This window comes from Rhinolophus sinicus, linkage group LG11 (genome assembly GCF_036562045.2).
Source record: "Rhinolophus sinicus isolate RSC01 linkage group LG11, ASM3656204v1, whole genome shotgun sequence".
NCBI classification, from domain to species: domain Eukaryota; kingdom Metazoa; phylum Chordata; class Mammalia; order Chiroptera; family Rhinolophidae; genus Rhinolophus; species Rhinolophus sinicus.
In genome coordinates this window covers 50,897,480-50,923,015 of record NC_133760.1, presented here as the reverse complement: position 1 = coordinate 50,923,015, position 25,536 = coordinate 50,897,480, and the positions used below count along the sequence as shown (strand labels likewise).

The following is a 25,536-nucleotide window of genomic DNA, read 5'->3' as shown; positions in this document are numbered from 1 at the left end:
TTTTAGGTAAGACCTTCTGAGTTTAGAACTGAATTGTTTGAAGACAGATTTTTGAACAGGATTTCTGTTCTTTGGAGAAAAAAAATTTTTTTTTACTACCTGTTAATGAGCTAAGCCCTAAAAATAAGAAAAAAAAAAATTAAGGCATAATCTGAATAGAAAAGGTTTCAGCTGCTATTAGCTTTTTTTATATATATATATAGAAAAGGTTATCTTTATGTGACGTAAGAATTTACCCCTCAGTTGTTGCTATGTCCCAGACAGCATTCTAAGAGCTTTCCATTATTCACGCATTTAGTGCAGCCGCTTGTGAGGAAGACACTGGCGTTAAGCGCATCTCACAGGTGAGGTCGCATGACCAGTAGGTGACAGAGCCATCATTTGATCTCAGCTGCTCGTTTATACTCCCCTCTGGGAAGCACTAAAATAAAACGTTAGCATTTTTTATGTCCCGGTGCCAAGTTGAGTTGAGGAATTTAAAGCAGAACCCATCAAAGAAGGTAAAAGCGTTTTGCCAGTGATTTTGTGCCTTCTGTTGATTGTGACACAATTGCAAATGATGAGACCCGACTCCTTCAGGCACCGACCATTTTCATTTTTCAGTCCTATGCTGGTCCTCGAACTAATTTCTGTGAGAGGCTCTGCCGGCTGTTCCCAGGACATTGAGTTTTAAGTGGATAGAATCATCTTTCTTTGTCACTGTGAGAGTGAAGGTCAGTTTCTAAGGCCTGCATCGACACTGCTAAAACAGTTGATGCATTTATCAAGTTTATAAACTCCCGTGGAGTGTAATTTACAGCTGTGATTGCTTCAGCCCCGGGAGGAGACAGGCGCTCCCGAGTGAAGCCCTGGGCGGCCCCGATTGATGAGGGGCTCTGCGCCCTCCCCGCACGCTTTCAGTCCAGAGCCATGGTCACTGTGTAGGCTCTCGGGTGGGGTTTTCCGGTTTCAAAGCCGTTCAGAAGTTCGCAGTCAAATCAGGGGCGGAGTGCTGACTAACCCTGCCATGCGCGCCCCGTGATCTGTCGGTGGTGACCACGAGGCTCAAGCCACAGGCCGTGTATTTTTCTGTCTTCTTAGGGTTTTATTTGTTTTGGTTTTGACTGTAAAGTAAGATGGAAACATGCTGGTGAGCACTTGTCTTTAAAAATAAACCTTTTTAACAAGTGGTCGCGGAGGGCTGTGTAAAACGTGGTGAGCCTTTGGCAGCAGTAATCCATATCAGACACGTCATGACTTTTCTAGGTTAGGGGTTAGGGTGGCATTACTGTCACATATTCCATCACCTACTTGCTTCATCCTGGAACACTGACTCCACCCTCTGCTGGGGGAATCATAAGTGAGGCCAGACTGCCAATGTCATTGTACAGTGACAAGGACAGCTTTCCACTAATGACACTGAGAGAGAACAGAGTTGAGAGGTGGGTGCATTGGAGCACACAGGACGGAGAAAAGCGACTGCTGGTCCCGTGAGACACTTGATTGACAGGGACACTCACTCAGGTCGCCTGTGAGATGATAATCTTGGAGCTGGTGCTTTACTGGTTTTTCTTGTATTTCATTTTCACATATTCTTCATCATGGTATCAAAATCCTAAAACGTCCTTATTTGATGGATATTTACCACATTACACATTGGCCACACTTAAAGACTCATAAATTATATGCCGTATCCTATGTTTTGCATTGAACTATCTAAAGAATTTCCTTAGATGTTTGATTTAACTTACCAGATTTTACATATCAGATTTAAGATTAAAAAGAGATTCTTATATTATAATGTAATTTAGTCTACAAGGTGCCTTTCAAAATTTGGACTATGTACTTTTTTGGTTGCAATAATACAAATATCAGTGATCTTCATTCAGAAATGTCATACTTGAACGTCAGCAACCTTAAGTAATACATATGTGTATGTGCACACTTGTTACATGACAGAGTGTATGAAATGCTTAAGAATGTCTCCCTCAGGTTATTGGTCAGGATTGTCTTGTGGTCCTCACAGCCAGTGAGCTCGCAGACGTACAGTGATCGGTGAACATTCATGACCTTGAGCTTGGACAGTTATTAAGTGTGCTCCTTATGAGGAGTCTGTATGTTCCTGAGCAGTTACCTACTTATCCTTTTTTTTTTTTTTTTTTTTTTTAAGATTTTATTTGGGAAGGGGAACAGGACTTTACTGGGGAACAGTGTGTACTTCCAGAATTTTTTTCCAAGTCAAGTTGTCCTTTCAATCTTAGTTGTGGAGGGTGCCATTCAGCTTCAAGTTGTTGTCCTTTCAGTCTTAGTTGTGGAGGGTGCAGCTCAGCTCCAGGTCCAGTTGCCCGTTGTTAGTTGCAGGGGGCGCAGCCCACCATCCCTTGCGGGAGTCGAACCGGCAACCTTGTGGTTGAGAGGACGCGCTCCAACCAACCAGGAGCTCAGCGGCAGCTCCGCTCAACGTGCCGTGTTCAGTTTTAGTTGCAGGGGGCGCTGCCCACCATCCCTGCGGAACTCGAGGAGTTGAACTGGCAACCTTGTGGTTGAGAGCCCACTGGCCCATGTGGGAATTGAACCGGCAGCCTACGGAGTTAGGAGCATGGAGCTCCAACCGCCTGAGCCACTGGGCCGGCCCCTCTACTTATCTTTTTAATATTGGGTTAAGGAAACCTGTTTACAGGTGTCACTTGTTTTTTAATTCAAATAGTAAATGATAGAGCATGTATGACAATTGTATGCATTTCTGAGTATTTACTTAAATAATTTTATTAGTTTTTGAGCAGGTATTTACTCTGAAATTTAACTCTAACATGGAAGAATATGAGACAGGGGACAAGACACATCAAATCAGTATAATCCTGTTGTAGTATATATGTATGACTGTGAAGCCTGCTAAAACTGTATATTGAGCTAGGCACAGCTTGTTATTCCAGTGTTTGCTTGTTTGCTGTTTTATTTTACTTCATAACGCAGTGGTTCGTAAGTCTAAGTGCGTAGTAGTCTCCTGGGAATCGGTGAAAAAGTTACCGACTGGTGTCACCTTAGAATGGGGGGTGGTGGTGGCAGCCTGTGTGGGCATTTATGACTTAGGCTCTGTTTAAGTGTAGAATTCTATAAGCCTTCAGTTTCGGGAGAGTCTTTGTAGTGGCCCTATCTGTGCCAGAAAATTTGAAAAAATTAACTGAGAAAGAACTATCTTTTGGTCTCATTACTGGCTATCAATTGATTCAGCTTAAAACTGTTACTCTAGTTTTTCTTACCTTTAACAATCTTTAGTCGATTTATGTCATTTTTTTAATGGTTACTTCCATAAACTTTGCTTTTTTGGTACTAAGTACTTGTACAGCGGGTGATTTCATAATACTGAAAATGAATGTAGAGAAAAGGAATGTGTTTTAAAGGTGTTTTGACATCACAGAATGGATTCAGTTAAATTTTCATGGTTTCTTAAAATGTGTATTTTAGTTTAAAACTTAGAAGAAAAAATGTGTAAAATGAAGAAGGTACTGTTCTCAGTTGAATTTAAGATACAGGATTTGACATTTCTAAAGTATTTTGGACTGGATCCAGAGCTGGTGTTGCCAGATTTAGCAAATAAAAATGTGTCACCTAATTCAATTTGAATTTCAGTTAACAAATGCTTTTTTAAATATCAATATGTCCAATGCAATATTTGGGACATGCTTACCCTTTGAATAAAGTGATATTTGGGACATACCTATACTAAAAAATCGTTTGATGTTTCTCTGAAGTTCAGATTTAACTAGGTGTCCTGTATTTTCTCTGGCGATCCTGTGCAGGCTCATGTTCAAGTTTGGTTTACTGTCAACTGTAATTTGTTAAGATTCACTTTTCCACAGTGACTGCTATCTTGACATCCCTTCCAAAGCACTTTCGTATCTTCTTTCTTCTCTCCCCCACATTCTCCGCTTACCTCTCTTTTCTTTCTTTCTTTTTTTTTTTTTTGAAAAAGGAACAGTGATCTAAGACATTTTATAAGTAATGTAAATTATGGTATTCATTGCCTCATAGACAGTTTAATAATGTTTGTGACCTATGTAAAGTGTTCCCATAAACAGAGATTGCATAGACATGAATGCCAGGAGGCAGATACAGTTTTGTGTTCTGGAGTTAGGCTGCCCGCATCCTGCCCCTGCGTGCCCTTGAGCAAGTTACTTACCCTCTATAAAGCTAAGTTTCCTCAACTGCACAGTGGGGATGATAAATTCATGAGCAGGTCAAGATTCAAGGGGATGATACGTGGAAGCCTTAAGTAATAAGTGGGTGCCGCTAAATAAATACACATAAGTACGAGTATTCGTTGGAAACCATGTCTTTTGTTAAGTTGTGGGGTATTATGGGTAAATTGCAGCACAATCCTAAACTGCCAGTGTGATCGGTTATGAAAATGGGAGGTAAGACATTGTGTTCTTCATGCAGAGCAGCTGTGCTGCCGTCTCCACTGCAGGGAGGGCAGTGCTGCTCTGTGTGGATGGAGCTGCGCTTATCTGAGACCCAGAACTCACTGGGGTTCAGTCTTCCGTTGGAGAGCACGTCTGAGAGATGCCCAAGGATTAAGTCACTGGGCCAGTGGCCACAGGGTCGTGACCAGCAGTTAGCCAGGCAGAACCCACACCAGGCGATCCTCCGTCTGCTGGGGCTGCCCTGGAAAGCAGAGGTCATAAAACACCGCGTCTGCGGAGACTCAGCCCTGCACAGTCACAGCAGAGTCCAGGGTTAAGACGCCACCCCGAGCTCTTACCTGAGCTCATTCCTGCTCGTTCACAAAGCCGGTCACCATGGTATTGTGGCAGGCTTTAAAATGCCACCGCTGAACCGGTAAGAAATATCTACCGTGTTTCCCTGAAAATAAAACTGGGTCTTATATTAATTTTTGCTCCAAAAAACACATTGGGGCTTATGTTCAGGGAATGTCATCCTGAAAAAGCATGCTATGGCTTATTTTCTGGTTAGGTCTTATTTTCGGGGAAACACGCTAGACGTTAAAAAGCTGTATTGTAGATTCTGAGAGGTTCTTACGATGCAGCTTTGTCTGCATGACCAAACGACTCAGGTCTGCTTTTCTCTGTCCGTGGGCGTATCATCCAGGCGGTGTCTACATTACAGTGGCCTGAGATGTCAACCACGGACCCTTTCTCTCCCACTTGTGTTGGACACACAGAATTTCTGATATTCCCAGATGCCAGGATTTGCATGTTGTTTGTTTTTCTGTTGTATACAGATGCTACAGTGTAGGATTTTCAAGGGAAATCTCTATTAACAATCGAGACTTTGCCATCTTGCTTGCTTGCCCAGTGGATGTATTTGGAAATTAATCACATCACCTGATTTTATTATTCCTATCCAAGCTATGTTTTATCCAAATTGTATTTTACTTAACTAAATGCAAGGTACACACAAGCCTGGCGTGCTTTCTCAGAAAACACCGTCAGTTTCACGTTACATGATGGTTGTGTGATCAGATCCTGCTTGTAATGATTTAAAACTTTGGGTTTACAATTTTATGTTGGTTTATCTTTGTTTATGACAAAATACATTTCTATTTAATATGACACTTCAATTCTTTTTAAATAGTGCTGTTAGATCTCTTTAATCATTTGTTATAAAACTGACATTTACTGATCCCACGTCAGTCATCACGTCGCTGCAGGTTCCAGTAGTTGGTTGGGTTCTGTTTGCAGGAGTTTGCTGCACAGCCAGAGAGGAACTACTGCTTGTTGGCAAAACCATGTAGGCCTAAGCTGTGCCTGGAACTGGGGGTGGGCCGGAGACGGGGGAGGCTTCAGGGAGGAAATTGCACTGAAGTTTGTGTGGAGTTACAGTGGGAAGTAGACCTGACTCCAGAGGCTTCCATAAGGGAAATACTGAAACCATTTTCTTTTTGGAAGATGGGAGAGATGTGTCTAGGATAGTTCCTTTTCCCCCCAACGCCCTTAATACAGTGTTTTTCAGAAAAAAAAGAAATGGTGTTTTACCTCGGGAAAAAGTTTTATAAAATCACTCTACTTAGGAAATGTCTTTCATTATAGCTCCAATGAGCTAGTACATTCCAAATTTGTGTTTCAGAACTTCATTACTGTCTCCCTTATAGTTTTAACATCAAGCTTTGCACATATTTCTGTTAACTTTTCTCTCTTTGTTGGCAGTAACTAACTGCTTTGTACTTGGAACTCATTCTTGCAATCATAGAATGAGACCCTTTTCTGTAAACTGGTGTGGTGACCTGGGCCAGGCCTTGGTCACTGAAGCCCCCGTGCCCTCAGGCGTTTGGGTGACAAAACACACCATGTCCTTTGCCCTCAGACTGGGGCACTTCCTGAACTCATTTATGTGACATGGTCCTTTCCTTTCTCATCAGGTCATCACCAACCTGGTGAAGATGTTGAAGTCCAGGGACACCCGGAGAAGTTTTTGCCCTGCAGGCCACTGGCTGTCGGAGCAAGAAGACATCAGAGCAGACAAGGTGCTACTGAAAGAGCTTTTCAGTACTTTTCGTTAAACAGATTTTTGTTAGCTAGAATAATAAATCTTTTAAAATTGTTTAATTTATTACTTATTATATAACTAAATATTAACAGAGTCAAGGGTTAAGGAGTTAAACCTTTAAATATTAACTCTTAGGTCACAGAATATATTGCAACACCGTTGACTAAAATGTGCATCCTGGGTTTATTAATTTTATTTTGCTTTTTAACCACAATTATATTGAAGCCTGATGGTTCTTTTTTATGGCTGAAAAAGATTTTGCTTTTATTAGTATTACTTAACAATATATGTTTAGTACATAAAAGAAGTGTTTTCCCTTGATTTTCTAAAGGAACAAAGTTGAATATTATATTACTAAGATTTAGATCTAAAGTAGATTCAATAGTATAATATATCTTTAAAATTTTAAATAATAATAACAAAGGACTTGAGGTGTTTTCATTTTTGTTTGTCAGAAAAAGGCATGATTAGATTCATTTCGAAATCTTGGGGATGGGGCAGAGGGGAGGGTATAGAAGAAACAAGATTGCAGAAACCTTAAAGAAAGGAGTGTTGTAGAACGTTTTAGAAGCACTGCTGTGTCTGTACGAGCTGCTATGTTTACAGTAAGCACGTGGCTTCTAGCTCTGTGCACTGAGCAGGCTGAGCCACTGTGACAGGTCCGAGACCACTGAGCCCCACCGGGGCCCTAGATGGGGCCTCTCAGCAGCGTTCCCTAAAAAGAAGCATCATGGGCCTGATGGTCGGTCCTGGGTCTGAACAAGCCGGGTGGGGAGTGCTTGTCGCTGGAGAGCAGGGGAGCCCAGGAGACTTGGTGAGCCGGCCAGGAGTCCGACAGAGGTGGGCAGTGAGCAGCAGGCAGACGGGCACAGCGGGCCAAACCTCAGACGTGTTTGGTCTGCGTGTGCATGAGACTCCAGGAAAAAGAACCTCATCGGCCTTTTTGTAGGATGCAAAGCAACGATGTCATCATTTTGAATACAGGTTTGGAAAAAAGGAGTCACACGTTTAGCCTGCCTTTCCTTTATTCCTCGAGCTACCCAGGTAGCTGATGATGAGAGAGCCTTCTCGATGGAGACGTATTCCAGCTAATCACACACGCAGAAGGCATTTCCAAAGTAGAATCTCACTATATTCTGCAGGCTCTGATGAAGTAAACAGCCTGCGCGGTGCCAGTCAGAGTTCCTTTCACACTGGGTCTGCTGAGAGCATGCTTGAGGCCCCAGGAGCAGAGGGACACTGCTGCCTCCCTGCTCCAGAAAGTTTTGCTACAGGAAAAGTGTTGGCTGAACCAAACAGTGCGTCTAGTGCGTGACTGAGTCATGTTGTGGTGCAAATTCTTGACCTAATCATTGATGATGACATGTAGTCCACGGACCTGCAGCGTCCAAACACACGTGCCTCTTGAGGGAAGAACAGGTCCCTCCCGGAAGGGTCCTGCCCAAATCTCTAACCTGAATGTGACCAATCGTCTGACATAACTACTGCTCGATAGGAAGCGGAGGGGCTAGAAATGCAGGCTCGATCACCCCAAGGGCTGCAACTACCGGTAGTTCAACCCAGATGGTAGGAAACGCTACCGGCCACATGCTTCTGCTTCTTCACCAAAAATTACAAGGGCAAAAATAAGGGTTGAGGGGAATTGACAGATTAAAAGAATTTAAGATACAGTGTACGTACTGCACCAACCTTATTTGGATACTACGTAATTCAAACAAAATAATTTTTAGAAAATTATGAGGAAGTGATTATTTGGTAATAGTAAGAAATTGTTAATTTTTAAGCGTGATATGTGTTTCTTTGTAAAGCGGTCGTGTCATAGACGTGTACTATGTCCAGACAATACACTGTAAAAGTGTGAAAGGACGGCCAGCATAGGACAGAGGACATGAAAGGCCGCCTAAAAGGACATGAGGTCTAAGAGAGGGACGTAGCGAACTCTAGACACATGTAAAGTACTGATGAGTTCCCATGTGCGTTCCACGCGAAAGTGCTAGCACACAGGCAGCACTAAGCAAAGGCTGTGGTCCCACAGGTCACCCAGCTCTACGTGCCGGCCTCCAGACACGTGTGGCGCTTCCGGCGGATGGGGCGCATAGGCCCCCTGCAGTCTACCCTGGATGGTGAGTCTCGGGCCTGGCGCTTCCCTCTCGAGTGTGACTTCCATACTGTGCAACACATCTCCTTCCATACTGTTCTGTGAGCCTGACACCATGCACTCTGCAGCCGGCCTCGCCCGCCCCAGCCCCGCAGCCATCGCTGGCCTTTGTTCCTATAGCTTTGCCTTCTCTGGAATGTCTGACATTGGGCCATAGAGTGGATAGCCTTATGAGTCTGGAAAGGAAAATAACTGAGGTTTTCAATGTGTCATAGTGGGTCTGGAGTCCCCGCCACTGTCTGTATCTGAGGAAAGACAGCTCGCCATCCTGACAGAACTCCCCTTTGTGGTTCCGTTTGAGGAACGCGTAAAGGTAGGCAATTTACTCTCTTTATCGATTGGCTGAGAGAATCTTATTAATATCATTGCAGTGTTAAGAACTAACACCAATGAAAAATCTCAAAAGTTGCTTAGTGCCCAGCTAATTATGTAACTTATATTTTCTCATTAGATTGTAATAGTTGACAATGATTTATTAAAGTGTAATGCAACCAAATATCTGTGCAAACTTGAAATGTTTTTTCCTTAGTTGTAACTATTTAAAAGGCTTGTTACACTATTGTTTTCTTATAATGGGAGTATAAGGTCCTTTTTGTCTAGTAAATTATACATTATTTTTGAAAATCCAGGTTCTTTGAAAAGATATGCTCTGTACATTGTTACAGTTATTTATAAAACACTACTTTTTTATTATGTTAAATAATAATGTTTATGTTAAAAAACACTGAACTTATTTATAAAACACAAAAAGATGGACAGGTATCTTAATTTCTTGCCTGGTGATTTTTGACTAATGTACAAAAGTCTTCATTTACATTCATCTGCTTCCAAATGTAATTTAAAATGTTTTGTTTGTATTCACCAACTTAGCAAATTTCTATAAACTACTAGGCTCTATTCTTAGGTCATGGCTTCACGAGGTGATGTTTTAGGCTTGCCCGTTCTTTTTACAGGATGAACACAAGAATGAGTTCCTTTTAAAGCTCTTAATGTTTCTTCATTAAAACACACGAATACACATGCATATATGATCTTGCATAATTCCTGAGCTCCCTCTGCTGGATTTTTAGCGTCAAAAAATATTACTTGAAGTTTATCATTATGGAGATATCCCTACTAATATTCAGACACTTTACAAAGCTATTTTTCTTCTTCTCTGCACCACCTGGGTTTTTATAAAGGATTTGCAGAAAAAATACTAAAAATATACTATAGTATGGAATTTTAAAAATTAGTTTGTAAAATGGGAAAAGGAGCAATGTTACAAATGCATAAGCGTAAGTATTACACATTTATTGATAAGGCATCAAGTCAGTATTTGATACCTTGGCCTTTAAAATGGTTTCAGAATTTATGGAGATACAAAAGTTAAGATTTAGTTCTAATTAGTTTTTCTTTTGGTTGCTTATGTGTATAACAAAGTCTGTTGTCTCAAATAACCTTACAACTTCCCCTGTTTCTTAGATCTTTCAAAGGTTGATTTATGCCGATAAGCAAGAAGTTCAAGGAGATGGTCCATTTCTGGATGGAATTAATGTCACAATAAGAAGAAATTATATTTATGAAGATGCTTATGACAAGCTTTCCCCAGAAAATGGTATGTATAATTCTCTCTGTGTGTATGCATATGGCTGGGAGACGGTGGAGAATTATTTTAGGAAAAGGTAATCATTAACAAATTAGTGTTGGTCATCTTGTTCAGTAATGACTTTTTAAACTGAAATACAGTAGATCAAATTTAGGAGGTGTGTATTATCAAATAATATTCCTAAGATTGGCAAATAATTATTGCAACACAAGACTTTCAAATGCTGGGGTTTTTTTAAGGCAAGAAAACCCATCCCCTGTACCCCTAAATGTCTGTCTCTAAAATTGAGTTGATAACCTATAATTCTAAAAATGTGGATGGACAGCCATTTACATTGTGTATTTTGGATATGACTGTTTATGTAAATATTATAAATTGTAAGCCAAATTAAATACACTAAACTAATTGCCATTGCAATCTAAATTTCTTTATAGAATGGTAGTGTGCTTTGATGACAGTGCTAGTAGATAAAAGGGAATTCTATTGTAGCAGTAATTTGGACAGCATTTAGAGGTCAGTGACACATTTTGTCTTACGTTAATATTTGACACTTTTTGTTAAAGTTTTATTATTACTCATTTATATATTAATAACTTTAACTTCAGAACGTGGGATTTGTGATGTTGCAATAAATCGATGTTAAATCAATGCAGGAGATGAAAAGCGGAAGCTTGGCAGGATCAGGGTCACAGGTGTGGGAGGCGGTGGGAGGTTGTCAGGAGTGGAATAATAGTTGCCTTTTTTTCTAGGGGAGCAATTTAATTTTCTTCTAGGGAAGCAAAACCTCTTGTTTCAAATACGTTTTTTCCCCTTCGCTTAAAGAGCTAATTTTGTCATACTGTGGGCACAATGGAGGGAGGCTGCCATCACGGGTGCCCTCGCTGTGCTCAGGTTCCTTGTACACGTTCTTGTTTTTCACATCATTCAGTGTTGTCATTTAATCTGTGCCCGGGTCCTCTGAAGCCAGATACCATAAACTGAGACAGTTTTAAGTCACATCTGCCCACGGGAAGTGCACTCTGCAGTGTACCAGGTCACTCTTGCCCAGGACACTGTGTTTCCAACATGTTGTGCGTGAATGAGGCAGAAATCAGGCATTCAGACTCCTAGTCGAACATACTTTTGGAAAAAGCAGTAGTTCTCCCTCCTTTGGGAGCCACAGCGCCCCGTAAATCCGTTGGAGTAATAGCTGTGCTGTGTTGTTGTGTTAGCAGTTCTCACGCGTGCCCCATGTGACCAGCAGCCTCGCAGTCCAGGACAGAACCAATCCTTACCTTCGTCAGCTCACACAGCTGCTGCTCAGGGATGTTTGTTGAATTTGTGATTGATCTTGGGGAAAGCACAGTAGCTCTAACGAAAGGATCGATTCGCAGACGGTTAACACAGTGTTCAGAGAAGAGCTGACGTGTACTTGATGGTGGTGGGGGGACTTGAGCCAGGACTCAGGAGAGGGGACAAGCCCTACCGGTGCTGTCACAGTGGACGGAGGGCGCGTGTCCCAGACTCTGCACCTGGTGGACGGAGACTTCTCCGGCGCTGGTGTGTGTGAGCGCCAAGGCCGGCATCAGGCCTGTGCTTCTCAGTGACGGAAAACGATTTCATGCAGACAGCATGCGCAGCTGTAACAAGCCCCGAATTGCCTGGTGTGTCCTTAAGCTTATAAAGTATTCAAAAGTTGATCATACTCCAAATTCTTAAGTGCAGGCTGATAATTGCATTGAGTTTAAAGGACTTGGAAAAAAATCTCATAATATTTTGTTCTAATGCTTGAAATCTTTACAGATGTTCTCTAATTCAGGCCTTATTAATAAGAATTTTTAAACCATGTGTTAAAATTGTTTGATATTTTGTTAGGCAAATTAGTGAAATTAAACATCTCAGACTGTTTAATTTACTTACAGCAAATCGGTCTAAAGTGCTCTGTTGACCGATCATTTACATATAATCAATTAATATTCTTATTCCATATATCATCTAGTCATTAAAGCAAGGCCACCTCTTGTGGACACTCAGTACCTCATACCCTCTGAGGACAATATCCTGCAGTGTAGGTGTCAGCTCCATCAACAAGTGGGTGACGGCTGGGACTCAGAAGTTGAGTGACTTCTCTTTGCAGTCAGGAGCTAAGCAAACAGTGACACGGGGCCTGGCACCATGACCCCCACATGGTCACTGCAGCATTTTCCCCGGGTAACAGCGTCGGTTGGTCCTTGATTTCTCCATGTGCAGAAATGGTCATACTTCTTCTTGGGCCGTTGTAAGGATCACGGTCGTCGCCACCGTGGGCCCTCGGTGTCATTCACAGGCGTGGGTGCATTCACTGGCACTGGTGTTGAATTAGGCTGTAGTCTTTCCCTCGGGGCCTCAGTCGTGTGTGCTTTGTGTGCTGCTCGGTTATGTTTTCTTTTGTTGCATGGGCAGGGTTTATTACAGTGTTTTCCAGAAGAAGAAATGACGCTAGGGTAGAATCGGCGTGACATTTCACTGAGGTTCTTTCTGCAGGAACGTACTGTGTGAGTAGGTGTTTTAAATGTGTGCTTGGCCATAGCAGAGGCGCACGCCTGAAAGGCCGCTGGGGGTCTGACATGCTCTGCGCTGTCACGTTCTGCTCTTCGTGGAGATGCGCTTCCGAGAGCCGCGAGGGAAGGGGATGAGTCCAGGGGAGACAGTGACCCCCACGTAGAACATGAAGCCCACGGTATGAACGAGAGGGCTGACAGATGGACCATGGTTGAGCATTTCCCATTTACACAATTTTTACAAAACCTGCTGCTAACTGTTGACAGTCATCTTGAGAAATATTACAAGTGACAAATCAGTGCCTAGAGTTAGTTCATCCTTAAAACTGGGTGTTAAGAGGATATGTGTAAAGGTGAGAAATCCCCAGCTACATCACTGTGTTTCATCTATAATTATCTGCTTAGGTTTCATTTGACATTATATCTAGAACTTGAGATTGAACCTATTTTGTAATGGTATCAATCAAAATAGTAGCTGCACATAAGTGGAATTAAATCATCAGGGGAAAGCATGTCTTTGTGTAAATAAGTATAGTTAAATTCCAAAAATCAAAGAGAATGTGTTTTAGTAGAAAAGAGCCTCTGCTTTGCAGCCACTAGACATATGTTTAAATCCGTTCTTCACACAGGAACGCACAGGACCCCTCTCTCCTCTCCCACGGAGGCTCTGGAGACGCTGTTGGTCTGTCTCCCAGGCTCCTTTAGCCTCACTGACTGTGTGGAGCCCTGCATTACAGTAGCTCTCACGTTCTCGCCCCTCCCCTGAACTTCCTGTAACACCAGCTGATTGTATTGCTTTCTTTTCACCCTTCCCCCGCCCACCCCGCCAACAGAGCCGGACTTAAAGAAGCGGATCCGCGTCCACCTGCTCAACGCACACGGCCTGGACGAAGCCGGCATCGACGGCGGCGGCATCTTCCGAGAGTTTCTCAATGAGCTGCTGAAGTCAGGGTTCAACCCCAACCAGGGCTTCTTCAAGACGACCAACGAAGGCCTGCTGTACCCCAACCCAGCTGCTCACATGCTTGTGGGGGACTCCTTCGCCAGACATTACTACTTCCTGGGCAGGATGCTTGGAAAGGTGATATAGACTGCCCACCACATGGGTCTCAGGCCACGGGGTGTGGGCACTGGCGTCCCTGTGTGGTGCCGACTGTGGCTTTGACGAGCGTGCGTCAAAATTGCTTAAGTAGTTGATGACCCTGACTAGATTTTTTACTTCAGAACTACCTTTCCTTGTTATACTTGACATACACGGTAGTTAGATGCATAAAAATCGTTGGTGTGGTCTAGAAAACAGGGAACATGCCATCACATTATGTTCAGGGAAGTCTTACAGTAGTTGTCTGCTGGCATCGGTGTATGTACTGTAAACAGTTTGCTCCCGTTGATGTGAGTGTTCAGAGTAATTCTTTGAAAGTTCTGTACAATTTTAAAGTGCTATGAGGTGGAAGACCAGAGTTGTTCAGTATGGTTTTTGTTACATTTGTATGCAAATTCTGTGAAAATTGCCCATTTAAAGATGGTATTATGGTAATGCTCTAGCAACCAAAGAGCTCTACCTGCCGACCTTTATTGTAAGTGAAAGGAGAACCACATTACCTAGTGGAAATTTCCTACTTGATGTTGAAACTTGCAAAACCCTGCCGCCGGTAAAGTCAGAACAAGACAAGGACACCCAGTGACGCCAGCCCGTCCGTCATTGGACGAGGTCAGTGTGAGCCTGTCTTCACCCTTCCAGGCTGCTGTAACACACACCGCAGACCTGGCGCTTATAAGCAACAGCCACTGATTTCTCACAGTTCTGGAGGCTGGGAGTCCACAGTCAAGGCGCCCCCAAGGTCGGTTCTAGTGAGGACCACTTTCTGGTGCATAACTGGCACCTTCTCACCGTGTCCACACAGGTGGAAGGGGTCAGGAGGTCTGTGGGGTCTCTTCTGTGGGCTCTTGCCCCATCTGGGGCTGCACCCTCATGACCTCATGCCCTCCCAGAGGCTCCGCCTCCTGACTTCATTCTGGGGGTTAGGATTCAGCCTGTGAATGTTGGGGACACAAACTCAGAGCACAGCACAGCCTGTGGGTGTGTCATTGTGGGGAGAGTAGGTGCGACCTCATGTCAGTCAGAAGTGGCCGACTGCTTCCCCACAGGTCAAGTCCAGTCCAAAGAAGCAGTGCTTTTCCTTTTTAATTGATCACTAACAGTTTAGTAATGGGGGACATTTATACAGAGGTTCTACTTCTGGGTTAGTTTATTTTATTGTGTTTGCTTCTTTGCACTTTAAATAAATTTGGTGTTGATAATTGCTAATCCTAGCAGGATGTGGTTGGCAAGTACCCCAATAAAGTCAGTAATTGAAAGTTATGCCTCAGCTGTTCTAAGTGAGGCAGAAAATCATCGTGGTCATTCCCGCGGGAAATCGGAAATCAGCGACTCCTGGTTTTTCTTTGAATGAATGAATTCATTCCACTAGTCGTGACAGTATGACAGAGAGTGTGCTGTGTTTGGGGGAGTGTGTGAGGACTCCCCAGTATTCACACTCTCACCACCAAGTACTCACTGGAATGACAGCGAGAAAGTTTACCCCGAGTTTGCTGTCTGAGTCAGAAGCCCTTTGTAATATCTTGCAAGTTGAGGTGGAAGGAGAACGCTCTGAGGTCAAAACTCAGTGTTTCCTGCTGGCTCGCCTTGTCCCCTCGTCACCAATGCCCTTCCAGGCTCCTGGCGGCGGCTTCTGCCAGGCACCCGGGGCCAGTTCCGAAGGCATGTTCCTCGTTTGTCTTCACTAACGGATGTTTCTGCAGTGAGAGGAGAGCTGTGACTCCCATCAGAACCTGGGAAACACTGCAGTGCACACAGCCTGCCCGCTGGGAGGATGTTGTTAAATACATTCACGGTTTATGTTACCCAGGAAGCCTTGGTGTATTGTTACGTAGAGAGGTAAACGTTTTTTGTGGTATTTTGGGGCAATTTGTTACGGTTTTTGGATAGCCTAGGAATATATTTTTATTTCCCCCGTTTAAAACAGTGAACTAAGAAAGCCTGGTATTTAGTGTTTACTGTCCAACATGTTTTAGAGACAGTTGGATTGTAATCAGTATGGCATCTGCGAGTCAGAGGTGACATCGCAGGTGACAGACACTGGAACGGGGAGCCGCAAACCACAGCCTCTGGCCGGGGCCGCCCACGGGTATTCTTGTTTTTAAAAGGTTTTACTGGGATGCAGTGCAGCCTGCTCACGGGTGGCCTGTGTGTGGTGGCTTTCCCTCCACGGCAGAGTCGGACGATGCCTCCCGGGTGCAGTTGGGGCCTGTTGAGGACGTACTTGCCGACCCTGCATCCAGCTCAGCCCCAGCCGGAGCGTAAGGGCCTCTGTAGTCCATGATGAAAAGTCTGGTCGTCACCCTGTGGGTCATGGAAAACCTTTGTGCTTGGCAACTGGCTGAGATGACAGACTTACTACATTCGTATGGAGACAGGGTGGTTTCCTTGAGGGGAGTGGATTTCAGAGGCCAGGACAGGAATCTGGTCCTGAAGAAGGTGGCCTGGATTACGTGGTGTTGTGCTGGAAGCACAGGGAGCTGAGGACTGAAACGTGACCGCTGGACTTATTGGCTAGATTTTCTTCCCTTGGTGGTTTTCTTCTAACAGCTTTATTGAGATATAATTTCCATACCGTGCAGTTCACCCATTTCAGGTAGTTGCATATATTCAGAGTTGTGTGGCCGTCACCGCATTCCGATAGCCATTCAGTTACTCCTCGTTCCCTCCCCCAGACCCTAGACCACTGCTCATCTACTCTGTGTCTGCGGAGAGCTTCCTATTCTGGGCATTTCTGTCAATAGGTGGCCTTTGTGACTGGCTTCTGTCACTCAGCACGTTTTCCAAGGAGCATCCAAGTTGCAATGTCAGCAATTCATTCCTTTCTATTGCCACGTAGTAGACCCTATCTGGTGACCACATTTATGTATCCGGTCTTCAGTTGCTGGACCTGGGGGTGTGCCTGCGGTGGTTTTAGTGAAGCGGTGTGATAAAATGAGTGTCCTTTGGGGTGAGGGAGAGACATGGCGGGATAAACATGGAAAGGAGGCCTTTTCAGAAGGCTGTGAAGGGAAGGGAAGGGGATCCCTAGAAAAAGAACAAGTTCCAGAGAAGAATGGGTGCGTGGGTTGGTCTGTTTTCAAAGATTGGGGAGCTTTGTGCAGGTGGAAGTTCCATGATAAAGAACCATATACGAGGGATGGGTTAAGATACTGGGAAGACACAGCAAAGAAGGGACGAGCCGCGCACAGCCCGGAGAGCTTCCGGTGATGGTGGAAGTGCTCTCGAGCTGACGGGCTGGGGCAAGGAATCACACTTGTCATGGAGCTGTCAGCAGCCTCTTGTGGCTCCAGAGCACATGTGGGGGTGGGGGTGGGGTGGCCCCGGGCCTGTGTGTGCAGGCGGCTGAGTGAGGACGGTCAGAGGTGGGCTGTTACCATGGGGGGGGGGTTCAGCCCTCAGGGCTTTGGCGGCAGAGCGACTTGAGTGGAGGCCACTCACTCACGTGGGCAGGAAGATCAAAGAAGATGGGCTCTTCGGAGGGAGGGAAGGCGGAGTGTGAAAGGCTGCTGTGAACTCAGGAGGGGGAGCTGGGAGGGCCATGATGTGCCCCCGCAGTGACAGTGGGCCGTGTGCACAGGCTGAGTGTTCGGGGGTCTGATGAGTAAGCCTGATCGTTTTAACTACATAGTTAAGAGTAATGTTGTTGTTGGTTCACTTTCCGTAAGAATTACTCAGAACTAGTCATTTTCAACTTTATAATAAATTTCTTCATCTGTCGCATTTGTAGTTCTCTGTGGTCCACACTAAGCAGACCTGCCACTGCTCATCTTGGAGCATAGCGTCTGGAGTTACCCATCTGAGAAGCAGCTTAATTCAAAATCAGAATCTGCAAAGCAGCAGATTGTGCTCTTTGTGACTTTTTTTAAGTAACAGCTTTTTTGAAATAAAAATAGTGAGGTAACATCTCTCCGTCATTGGTCCCTTGTGTCTCAGCTCAGCTTCATCTCCCTCTGGAGGATGTAAGTGTCACGACTCATTACGTGAAAGTCTTTGAAATTTGATGTGCCATAGTTCTTTTCGTTACGATGAGCCCAAGAACTTGCTAAGCCAATAGTAATACACTTAAAAATATTAATGAAAGTGAGGTCGTATTTTGCTAGACTAACCTGAAATTCTCCCTAAATTTGGTGGTTCTCACACAGTGCAGTAGCAGGCAACAAATAGAGTAATCGTATTTGCATGAACTAAAGTCTTACTAAAATTTTACATCCTTTTTCCTTCCTGGATGTGTACATTGTCCAAGCTTGATCTCTAGGGAGACAAGGTGGTCAGAGAATGCTGGTTCACGGACGTTTCCGGGTTGGCTCACATTTGTGTAAGTGGTGAGTGAGGGCCAGTCATTGCTCCCTCCGGTCAGCTGGCCTCCTGTTCGGAACCGCAGCCGTTCTGAGGCCGACTTCTTGGAACATTCTGCAGACTCCGAGGGACAATGGCTTGCTCTTACTCATCGACGTGGGAATATGCGTCTCTGTAAACCAGGTTCCAGGGATCAGAATTTGGGGTCTAAGCCTTTCTCCCAACGGTGAAGTTCATGTAAATTGTATCTCAGTAAAGCCCTTTAAAATAATGACGTCTAGACGAAACCAGTATTTTCAAGCTAGAGTTCCGGGAGGGTGGTAGTTAGCTTAGGTCCACACTTTGAAGACTTTTATAATGTTCTGCATGGAGATTCCTAAGGGAGCATTAGTTTCTAAAACAGCTGATTATCATTTGATTACAAATGGTTAAACTTTGTACCAACATGTTAAAAATTGTCCAGGTCTAAGAGTGTAATAGTGTAGTACTAATAGTGTGGTATCTGAACAGTAAATCTCTACGAGAAGAAATTGTATATTGATTGATTATGATATTTATTGGGTCATAATGTATTTAAATTTTCTTTAATGCATATGTTAGTGATTGTTTACTGTGATGAAGTGCAAAGAGGTCCTCAAGAGCAGTCCTACATAGGAAGAATTACTCCATGTCACTGGTCACTTCTCAATTAAAAGTTCCATTAGCAGATGATTCCTGCTTTTGGTGTGGGTCGTGATTGCATTTTATCGCCTGTAAATCAGGCTCCAGACGGGGAATAAATAAACAGCTCAGTGTGGTAATGTCATCTTGAATTTTTTTTTACAAATAGAAGCACCTAGGTCCATTTAAGCCAATTAAGTTCAGAATATTTATTGAAGGAAATCTTTTATCATATTTGAATTCTGTTTGAAAATGGCTCTTTTTTTTTCTTGCTTTACAATATTGATTTAATTGGAACAGACTACCTATAAATCAGATTATTTGATAATATCATGGTCATATATTTCAAACTTTTAATTAGCAGATTGTGAAGTGTCAGCATAGTTTATAATTTTGTATTTTAGTAGAATTCAGTGTGCCCTTAATATATCATACAATGCAATGTTGGCAGTTAACAGTTTGTCCTGAGAGTTTTGAGAGTGGGAAAATTTATTCTCCTATATCATTAGAGTCCTTTTATAAAATGTTCACTGAATTTGCTGAGGCTTTGAAACTGTAGGTGTAGGTGAATACTAGTAATTAAAGTTACCTTGGCCCTTGAATGGCAAAGCTCCTTTGTTATTGTTGCTTGTTTTGAACTCTCAGACTCATCCACATTCAGTGAAATTGAGCGTCTTCGTCTGATTGTCACCAGACTAAGTGCTGCGATCGCTAACGTTAACATGTCTTTTCCCTAGATTTTTTAAACATAATATTCAGCAAATAGTTGATTATTTTATGCTGAACACAAGCCTTCCAATCAACGTTAAGACTTTTTTACTTTGATGTCTAGCAGATTTCACATGCGTGCTTTCTCTGAATCTCCCAGTTATGGACAATTCCTTATCAGCTTGCTCTGATTCACTGACAGCTTTTTTGGAAGCAGAAAAATGAAAGATCGTTATTTATAAATGATCACTTTATTTAAATCTTACCCTCCGGAGAACTGTGCCTGCTTTTGTAGCATTCTAATAATCAACAGTTTGTATTCTTTTTCATGAAAAACAAAGCATTCACAGATCTGGAGATTATTCTTCTTGTCACTGAAAGTCATGGTTTTCTATGTAGTTCATTTTATTTCTTCAAAATTAAACATGAAATGGGAATGGTGTAGATTGGACAGTGAAAGTGACAGCAGCAGTCCAGAATGCAGTTCATTCCAGCTCCTAAAAATATCATTACAGTTTTAACCACTCCGAGAGCCACCAAGATTTGTTCTGCTCCTAGATAAAGCAGGTCTTGTGTACTCGTGAGATGTCCCTTCTCATGGTTTTTAAGCTCTCCCAGACAACTAGCTGAACGGGTCAGTGCTGAGGCCGTCTCCTTTTTCCGGCCGTGTTCAGTTGTCACCATGACAGTGAGAAACGCACTCTTGCCAGGCCTGCTGCATCTCTTGGGCCTTCGTGCACTAAGGACAGTGAGTGTCTAAAACTCAAATACCGCTAATTTAAATCCTGTAAACATTTAAATACACATTTAAAATTAGTACATTGAACTTGATGCAAAGCAAGCCAAGTGAAGCGGTAGATTGTTCCTCTTGCTGCTAACTAAAACTGATCAGTTTGTTTGGGGCCAGAGCATGGGGTTGAGCTCAGGCTCTTGAGTGACACAGACCAAGCTGGGGGGTCCTGGCTCCAGCCACAGGGACCCTGGCAGCAGCGTGCGGGGTCTGTGTGATGTCTCAGGTCTCCTGGGTGCCTCTGACGGTGTGAACCCCTTAGGTGGCAGCAGGGACGCGAGCAGGAGACCGGTGGAGGGGTCCCAGGCGTTCGGGTTGAGTGAGCATGGAGTCTCCTTCCTGCAAGGTAGTGCTGGAGAGGAGTAGTCGGGGGCCAAGAGGATTTGCAGACGAGTGGATGTTGGGGTGTGAGAGGACTGCATGGGTTTTGTTGTGAGAACTAGGAGGGGCAGATTTGGGGTGCTGCTGAAATGTTTGCTTCTCCTTCAGTCCGAGCTGTCTGTCAGACATTCACATAGAGAATGAGGTGGCACTTGAGTGAGGGGCCATGTCTGGGCTGAAGTGTCCCCTTCACATCGTACTTGACGTGACACTGGCTGCTGTCACCCAGGTAGTGAGTGCAGCGAGGGAGAAGGACGGGCTGAGCACTGAATCCCAGCCGTTTCTGCACCCGGAGCTCGGAGGATGTCAGCCGGGGAAGTTGAGGAGAAGCAGCTGCGAAGGGAGAGGAAACCAGGACAGTGTGATGTTGTGAAGCCAAATATGGACTTTCAGGGCAGAGAGTGATGAGGCATGTTAGACAGATAAGGATGGAGAGGTGACCGTCATTTAGCAGGAGGGGGACAAGCAGCTTCCAGGGGCCGTGGGGGCCAAAGCCTCAGCGCATGGGCCGAGAAGAATGGGAGCAGTAGCTTCCACAAGTATCTGACGATGTCCTGTGTCCTGTGGTCAAAGTAGCCCCACAGAAATAGGCACCTGGGGAAGCATGTGAGGCCATAAATACCACCCCACGCGCCCTCACCAGTACATTGGGGGGCAGTCGTGTGAGCTCTTGAGTGAACAGACTGCAGTTTTCCCGGCAGTGTGGGGGGTGACACAGGCCTGACCTTGAGTGGGAGAGGCCAGAAACGGTGCGTTCTGCAGGCCACCATTGACGTAAGTTCACGAGCAGGCACAACTACCATGTTGTTGGACATCAGTGACTGTCACTGGTGAACGCTTTAGGTCATGAAGATGTAAGTTCTTCATGGCATTGTTGGTGGGCAGAGTGGGAGGAGCAGACCAGTTTCTTCTCCCTTGTGGAGCCTGAACTGGGAGCCATGGAGCTCGCAGGAGACAGGAGAGAAGGATCAGCTCGCAGCTGGCCGGTGTTGTGCACGTGCTGGGGGCTGATTTCTGGATAGCCAACAAGGAAAAGGGGGTAGGAGAAGTGGCTTGCGTCTCCACCACCCCAGCACCCCCTACAGATTTTCGTGAAAGAACTGTTGAAAAAGAAAGCTGTCACAGCGTGAGGGCACATGATCCCCTGCAGTGGACAAGTGGACGGCGCCCCTCCCGAGAGCTGCCATGCAGAGCTGGGGGTGGCTGCACTCGCGGTTCAGGGGAGGCAGCGTGCATGGGGGTCTGGGACGTGCGTACTGGGGGTCTCAGTGGGGGAGGGGACGCACCCTCAGCCTGCCCGTGGTGCCTTTTCCTGACTTACCACCCAGTGCACCCTGCTCTGCCCCTCCAGTGGACACATGCTGATTCATGAATGAACAGCGTCCATTTCAGCTCCGTCGTGTTTAAAGAAACTGCAGGGCGCCCGAGTGAGCGCAGCGTTTGGTTGTGCCGGGGAGGAGGGTGGAGGACCTGGCCCGTGCACAGGAGCCCTGGGGTCCTGCGTGGTGTGAGCGCACGCGGAATGCAAGTCCTCACGTGGAAGACATGGGACTGTGCAGATGGGGGTAGAGGAGTGACTGGTGTGGGAGGGTGTTGGTGTAGGGTTGTGACGGCCCAGGATTGACAATGGGTCTTGACGTTTTTGTACTTTTGTGTAACCTGAAATATCCCAAAAGAGAATGTGTTTTCTTTGCAAACAAATTCATGGGTGGTGTGGTTTCCCAGCACACGGCTGGCAATTTCTAAGTGTTTGTTAGATGCTCGGGCGCCATATGCTGTGTGTAGACTCATGCGTTAAAGATGAGGTGTGCTCGCTTCAGCAGCATGTATAGTAAAAGATGAGGTGTGTTCCCTGCCCTCAGGAGCTTCCAGCAATAGAAATCGGTGGTAGTCCCGGTCAGACCACATTGTCAGCTCTTGGGTATTAACTCTGAAGCACGAATGCTGCGTTTCCCCAAAAATAAGATCCAGCCGGACCATCAGCTCTAATGCATCTTTTGGAGCAAAAATTAATATAAGACCCAGTATTATATTATACCGGTATTATATCATATCATATATCATATCATATCATATCTCATACCTGGTCTTATGTTATAGTAAAATAAGACCGGGTCTTGTATTAATTTTTGCTCTAAAAGACTCATTAGAGCTGATGGTCTGGCTGGATCTTCTTTTCGGGGGAATAAGGTATGAAGTTAAATAGCGTATCGTTGTCAGCATGGTGCCTTAAACTGCAGTACTAGCTAGCATGGGCCGCAATAATTAGTTACCATCTGCTTCGCAATAGGATGGCTTTGTAAAAGGACACCTGATATAGTTTTTAGATTAAGTTATAACTGTTCACTTTAGAGCCGCCTGAAGATTGATAAAGATGCATTTGGAAAGCATTATTTTTTTATTGATTCTTAATGTAGTAAATTACTGAAGTGACTGGGCAGCGAACAGAAATGGCCTGTGGTGGGGTCGGCATTCGAGCTCCTGAGCACCACAGCTCGCAGTAATTGCACAGCCACTGTGCTCACTTCCATTAAAAGGCTTCTACTATAATTAATCCTTTTTATTTCACATCATGTTGGCACAATTTCTCGCTATAAACACTCATAAAAGACAGACAGTTGAAAAATCCGTTACAGGTTTTTGCCATATACCTATGGCTACTTTTCGTGACAAGTTATTGAGACGCTTCTAGGAACAAGAGTGGTGCAGCTGGCTGCGAATTAAGCCAATGTGAAAAACGCTAAGTGGATTATTTTGCATAAAAAATAGGCAGTTTTTGAAGTAGTATAATTAACCTGTGTTTGGAGAATACCTTGATTTATGCTTACATTTGTATCTCGGTTGCATACATTATGGAAATTTAATTTATAATCCATTTAGCTGATGCAGCCATAGTTTTAGTGCCATCATTTATTAGTGCTTGTGTATTAAATGCTCTGAAGGTTTACAGCTGCCTTACGTAAAAAATTATACCTATGCATTTGCATTTTATGAGTCACAGTGGGATTTCTGTTTAAAATTCAGGTAGCTCTGATCTATTTAACGAATCTCTCTGGTTTATTGTTACTAATGCAGAAATGGCAAACAATGACCTTACATATTGAGCATCAAGTGATTTACACTCCAGTTTACTTTAAAGTCCACTGTACAAATGAGGCTTTTCCTCAGCACCTGGAACCAGTGCTGCCGTCTTTGCAGAACGTTCTCCTTGGCTCTGAAGCCATCACTCACTCAGGAGTCCTGTGGCCGGGGAGTGCCCCGGCTAGCAGTGTTGGCCATTCCTGCCCCGCGCAAACCCGCCTTCCAAACAGCTCTTTCTTTACGTCACCGGTAGGTGACTTAAGTGCTGGTTGCAGTTTATTATTCAATCTCTCGTTAAGAAGTCCTTTTTGCCATCTTTTCAGAATTAATGGGGAAAGCATTAGTCTTCAGATCAGAAATAAAAGCACAGGGACATAAAGCCTCGGTTCCCTGCATTCTCGGGGGAACTGCGGAGAACACGGTGGACGCCTGTCACCGGAGCTCTTCCGTTGCAGTCGCCTTTCTGGTTTCCTCCCGTTGTATTAGTGGGTGAAACTTTGAAATGTAGGTCTGAAGGGGTATCTCAGTGTTCTCTGGTTTTTGGGAGGAAAGGAAAAGCATTCCTGAGTGTGTAAATTTGGTGTGTGTTTAAGGATCGTGATTTTATGGACGGCCACATGTAAAACAGTTGGTTAAATACTGTAGCTGTGCTGGAAGCTATGACTAAGGAAAGGTTTCGCTCCAACCAAGGTGAACAGCGGTGTCGGCTACACTTGTCTTCTTTGCTGGAAGGTGGGAGGAGCTGAGTTCCAGCTCTTGTGTGCGTTAGTTCACACGCAGCTGTCTCGTTGAACCCTCGTTTCACATGTCATGTGGATGGATGTGGTCGGGGCGGCGTTCTCCTGGAAGAGCGACTCCTGCAGCAGTTACAGCTTCGTGCTGGGGATGGCCCTTAGGCGAAAGTTGATTTTTATTGGGGTTTTCCAGGTGTAGTGTGATAGCGCCCGAGTCTTAAAGCAGTGGCCTAGTGAGGTCTGAAGGTACCGCAGAGCTCGTGGCAGGGGTTTCAGAGATGGGGTTTTCCAGCCCTCACCCTCTCTGTCTCAGGCTGGGTCACAGGCTGCCCCCAGACAGAGAAATGTTCACGGTCACCTGAGTTTGAGACTGCCTCCAGCTGTCCATTTACAAGTTGGGGGTGTGGCATCATTTCTCCTCTCACCTGGGAAGGTGGGGAGCATGGCAGAGGAGTCTGGTAAATACGGATCTCAACAAAAACGACCTCTGTAGAGGAAACCCAGGTTGCCCCTGACTCCCAGGTAAGAGTCACAGGTACCATGTTTCCCCAAAAATAAGACCTAGTTGGACAATCAGCTCTAATGTGTTTTTTGGAGCAAAAATTAATATAAGACCCAGTCTTACTTTCCTATAAGACCAAGTATAATAATATAATACCACGTCTTACATTAATTTTTGCTCCAGAAGACGCATTAGAGCTGATAGTCCGGCTAGGTCTTAATTTCGGGGAAACACGGTACCTTACCACCAGGTGGCTTTGCACGTGGGCCAGGTGGAGGTGAGGGAGTCAGTGCCCGGTGCTTAGCCTGGCGCCCAGCACAGAGCAGCCACGCGGTAAGTGAGAACTGTGGTTTTCAGGAGCACATTTGCTGGGGAGCGTTGGTTCCGCCATCCCAATCAGCCCTGTTAGAATCACATCAGAACCTCTGGAGGCTCTGCAGTGCCTTGCGATTCTCATGCATCTTACAGCCTCAGGCCCTAGGAGGCTGCTGGGAAGCCTCCTCCCCGTCCTCTGCTAGAGTGTCTCTGAGG

General features: G+C 44.7%; 1 protein-coding gene across 1 annotated transcript in view; it reads left to right on the top strand.

Moving 5' to 3' along the window:
* The window catches only part of UBE3C (ubiquitin protein ligase E3C), an 81,937-nt gene that overhangs the window by 39,914 nt on the left and 16,487 nt on the right, over nucleotides 1-25,536 (top strand). Inside the window, exons 14-18 of the mRNA XM_074315031.1 lie at nucleotides 6,359-6,463; nucleotides 8,522-8,609; nucleotides 8,860-8,957; nucleotides 10,109-10,241; nucleotides 13,585-13,832. Coding sequence (XP_074171132.1) covers nucleotides 6,359-6,463; nucleotides 8,522-8,609; nucleotides 8,860-8,957; nucleotides 10,109-10,241; nucleotides 13,585-13,832 — 672 coding nt within the window. The remainder of the gene's footprint in view (nucleotides 1-6,358; nucleotides 6,464-8,521; nucleotides 8,610-8,859; nucleotides 8,958-10,108; nucleotides 10,242-13,584; nucleotides 13,833-25,536) is intronic.